Source organism: Aquarana catesbeiana, linkage group LG02, assembly GCF_042186555.1.
Source record: "Aquarana catesbeiana isolate 2022-GZ linkage group LG02, ASM4218655v1, whole genome shotgun sequence".
Classification (NCBI taxonomy): domain Eukaryota; kingdom Metazoa; phylum Chordata; class Amphibia; order Anura; family Ranidae; genus Aquarana; species Aquarana catesbeiana.
In genome coordinates, this window is record NC_133325.1 from 261,636,486 (window position 1) to 261,641,453 (window position 4,968).

Consider the following 4,968-nt stretch of genomic DNA (forward strand, 5'->3'; position numbering starts at 1 on the left):
CCCCGCCCCCCGTTATTTAAGAACTGTCAGACGAGGAGCGCCGTCACACAGCGGGAGCCTCCCTCCATGCCAGCATGGATGCGGAGCGGCCCGGAGAAGAAAATGAAGAAGAGAAGAAGAGAAGAAAAGAAGAAGAGAAGAGCGGGAGCCTCCCCCCCATGCCATGGGTGCGGAGCGGCCCGAGGAGAAGAAGATAGAAGACGCCGCAGAGGAGATGCTGGACGAGAACGCCGGAGGAAGAACCATAAGAACCAGAAGAACCAGAAGATGAAGGAAGATAGAAGAAAGAAGAAGCATTTAAATAAAGGAATTGTCAAAAACTGTCTCTTGTCATTTTTAACATTTTTGACACTTTTTTCGTGAAATGGTAGGGGTACTTATGTACCCCCTTACCATTTCACACAGGGGGGGGGCCGGGATCTGGGGGTCACCTTGTTAAAGGGGGCTTCCAGATTCCGATAAGCCCCCCGCCCGCAGACCCCCACAACCACCGGCCAGGGTTGTGGGGATGAGGCCCTTGTCCTCATCAACATGGGGACAAGGTGTTTTGGGGGGCTACCCCAAAGCACCCTCCCAATGTTGAGGGCATGTGGCCTGGTACGGTTCAGGAGGGAGGGGGGCCGCACTCTCGTCCCCCCCTCTTTTCCTGCGGCCTGCCAGGTTGCGTGCTCGGATAAGGGTCTGGTATGGATTTTTGGGGGGACCCCACGCCGTTTTTTTTTTTTTTTTTGGCGCGGGGTTCCCCTTAAAATCCATACCAGACCTGAAGGGTCTGGTATGGAATTTAGGGGGAACCCCACGTCATTTTTTTTTTTAATTTTGGCCGGGGTTCCCCTTAATATCCATACCAGACCTGAAGGGCCTGGTATGGAATTTAGGAGGACTCCCACGTCATTTTTTTTTTTTAATTTTGGTTCGGGGTTCCCCTTTGGGGAATTCCCATGCCGTTTTTATCAATGAACTTCTATGTGTATTGTCGGCAATGCAATAGCCGCGGGTAGTTTTAAATGAGTTTTTTCCTTCAAAATGTCATTTTGCTGTCAGACTGTTCTAAACACAGGAAACATGCGCCCCTTTACAGGCATACTATAGACACCCCCCAGGTACGAAATTTAAAGGGATATTACACTTTTATTGTTTGACTTTAAGCATTATTAAAATCACTGCTCCTGAAAAAACGGCCGTTTTTAAAACTTTTTTTTGCATTGATACATGTCCCCTGGGGCAGGACCCAGGTCCCCAAACACTTTTTATGACAATAACTTGCATATAAGCCTTTAAAATTAGCACTTTTGTTTATTCATGTTCGTGTCCCATAGACTTTAACGGTGTTCGCATGTTCGAACGAACTTTTTTCCTGTTCGCATGTTCTGGTGCGAACCGAACAGGGGGGTGTTCGGCTCATCCCTAGCTGAGTATGGATGGGTATGGGTAATTATGGATGGGGGTGGATGGGATGGCTGAGCATGGATGGATGAGTATTGCTGAGGATGGATGGCTGAGCATGGATGGATGGATAAGTATGCTGAGTATGGATGGCTGAGCATGGATGGATGGATGAGTATGCTGAGTATGGATGGCTGAGCATGGATGGATGGATGAATGAGTATGCTGAGTTTGGATGGCTGAGCATGGATGGATGGATGAGTATGCTGAGTATGGATGGGTATGCTCAGTATGGATGGCTGAGCATGGATGGATGAGTATGCTGAGTATGGATGAGTATGGATGGATGAGCATGGATGGATGAGTATGCTGAGTATGGATGAGTATGCTCAGTATGGATGGCTGAGCATGGATGAATGAGTATGCTGAGTATGGGTGGGTGAGCATGAATGGATGGATGAGTATGGGTGGGTGAGCATGAATGGATGGATAAGTATGCTGAGTATGGATGAGGATGGATGGATGAGTATGCTGAGTATGGATGGGTATGCTGAGTAGGGATGAGCCGAACACCCCCCTATTCGGTTCAAACCAGAACATGCGAACAGACAAAAAATTTGTTCGAACACGCGAACACCGCTAAAGTCTATGGGACTAGAACATAAATAATCAAAAGTGCTAATTTTAAAGGCTTATATGCAAGTTATTATCATAAAAAGTGTTTGGGGACCTGGGTCCGCCCCCAGGGGACATGGATCAATGCAAAAAAAAGTTTTCAAAAACGGACGTTTTTTCGGGAGCAGTGATTTTAATAATGCTTAAAGTGAAACAATAAAAGTGTAATATTCCTTTAAATTTCGTACCCGGGGGGTGTCTATAGTATGCCTGTAAAGGGGCGCAAGTTTCCCGTGTTTAGAACAGTCTGACAGCAAAATGACATTTCAAAGGGAAAAAGTCATTTAAAACTACTTGCAGCTATTAATGAATTGCCGGTCCGACAATACACATAAAAGTTAATTAATAAAAACGCATGGGAATTCCCCACAGGGGAACCCCGGACCTTCAGGTCTGGTATGTATTTTAAGGGGAACCCCGCACCAAAATAAAAAAAATGGCGTGGGGTCCCCCCAAAAATCCATACCAGACCCTTGTCCGAGCACACAACCTGGCAGAGGGGGGGATGAGAGAGCGCCCCCCCTCCTGAACCGTACCAGGCCACATGCCCTCAACATTGGGAGGGTGCTTTGGGGTAGCCCCCCAAAACACCTTGTCCCCATGTTGATAGGGACAAGGGCCTCATCCCCACAACCCTTGCCCGGTGGTTGTGGGGGTCTGCGTGCGGGGGACTTATCAGAAACTGGAACCCCCCTTTAACAAGGGGACCCCCAGATCCCAGCCCTCCCCCCTGTGTGAAATGGCAAGGGGTACAAAAGTGTCAAAAATGTTAAAAATTACAAGAGACAGTGACCCCGCCCCCTCTGACATCACGGGGAATGCCACAGGGTCACCGGGTGGCCCTGCCCTATGTTATTTAAGAACCGTCAGAAGAGGAGAAGCGTCACACAGCGGGAGCCTCCCATCATGCTGGATGCAGAGCGGCCCAGAAGACGAAGGGAAGAAGACGCCATGGAGGAAGATGCCGGACGAGAACACCAGAGGAAGAACCAGAAGGAGGAAGAAACCGAAGGAAGATAGAAGATAGAAGAAAGAAAATAGAAGATAGAAGAAGCATTTAAATAAAGGAATTGTCAAAAACTGTCTCTTGTCATTTTTAACATTTTTGACACTTTTTTTGTGTAATGGTAGGGGTACATTTGTACCCCCTTACCATTTCACACAGGGGGGAGGGCTGGGATCTGGGGGTCCCCTTGTTAAAGGGGGCTTCCAGATTCCGATAAGCCCCCCGCCCGCAGACCCCCACAACCACCGGGCAGGGGTTGTGGGGATGAGGCCCTTGCCCCCATCAACATGGGGACAAGGTGTTTTGGGGGGCTACACCAAAGCACCCTCCCAATGTTGAGGGCATGTGGCCTGGTACGGTTCAGAAGGGGGGTGCACTCTCGTCCCCCCTCTTTTCCTGCGGCCTGCCAGGTTGCGTGCTCGGATAAGGGTCTGGTATGGATTTTTGGGGGGACCCCACGCCATTTTTTTAAAAATTTTGGCGCGGGATTCCCCTTAACCACTTGCTGGTGCAGCTGTTGTTCTGGGCCACTGTCATATGACGGCGCAGCCTTCTAGGCAGCCCAGGGGGCGCGCCCGCCGCATCGCTCCGGTCCCAGTGCACGTGCACGTGTCCGCCGGGCACCCGCGATTGCCCGGTAACCGAGCAGGACCGTGGATCTGTGTGTGTAAACACACAGATCCACGTCCTGTCAGATGGGAGGAGACAGATGGTGTGTTCCTTGTACAGAGGAACACCGATCGGTCTCCTCCCCCTGTGAGTCCCCTCCCCCCACAGTTAGAATCACTCCCTAGCAACACGATTAACCCTATAGCGCCCCCTCCTGGTTAACCCCTTCATTGCCAGTCACATTTATACAGTAATCAATGCATTTTTATAGCACAGATCGCTGTATAAATGTGAATGGTCCCAAAAATGTGTCAAAAGTGTCCGATGTGTCCGCCACAATATCGCAGTCACAATAAAAATCGCAGCCGCCATTACTAGTAAAAAAATAAATAAAATAAATAAAAATGCGATAAATCGCTAATACGCACTCTGCAGACATGAAGGCGATCTGTGTGTTGAAGGGAAGCTCTGAGGTGACCGGCGTGGTCCGCTTCGAGCAGGAAGAAGATGGACCAGTAACCGTTACCGGTCAAATCACTGGCCTGACTGATGGGAAGCATGGCTTTCATATCCACACATATGGAGATAACACTAACGGCTGTGTAAGTGCTGGTCCACATTTCAACCCCCAAGGCAAGACCCATGGAGGTCCAGATGATGAAGTGAGGCATGTTGGAGACCTTGGAAATGTAACATCAGCTGGTGGCGTTGCTGATATTAATATTAAAGATAAACTAATTAGTTTAAAAGGAGAGCATTCTATCATTGGACGCACAGCGGTGGTCCATGAGAAGGAAGATGACTTGGGAAAAGGTGGAGACAATGAGAGCCTGATAACTGGCAATGCTGGTGGGCGTTTGGCCTGTGGAGTCATTGGAATTTGCCAGTGAAATGGAATTGTATGTCATTGTTGGTTCAGTTTAACCACTGCATATTACACTTGTTATGTTTTTGTCTGCAGTATGGTTCTGTCATTCAGTTCCAGTAAATCTCAAGTGCTGTTAGCAACTGGTGCATTGCATAATTTTATATAAAAACACTGGTAACATTAAAAAAAAAAAAAAAATGCTATAAATATATCCCCTTATTTTGTAGACGCTATAGCTTTTGCGCAAACCAATAAATATATGCTTATTGCGATATTTTTTACCAAAAATATGTAGAAGAATACGTATCGGCCTAAACTGAGGAAAAAATTTGTTTAAAAAAAAAAAATTGGGATATTTATTATAGCAAAAAGTAAAAAATATTGTGTTTTTTTTTTCAAACTTGTCACTCTTTTTTTGTTTATA

At 47.4% G+C, this 4,968-nt stretch overlaps 1 protein-coding gene across 1 annotated transcript; it reads left to right on the top strand.

Annotated features, from left to right (window-relative positions):
- Window positions 1-4,073: 4,073 nt before the first annotated feature.
- Window positions 4,074-4,700, top strand: LOC141129869 (superoxide dismutase [Cu-Zn]-like). The gene has a single exon (XM_073617917.1). It carries the CDS (start codon window positions 4,114-4,116, stop codon window positions 4,564-4,566), a length of 453 nt encoding a protein of 150 aa, XP_073474018.1. The 5' UTR covers window positions 4,074-4,113; the 3' UTR covers window positions 4,567-4,700.
- Window positions 4,701-4,968: the final 268 nt, after the last annotated feature.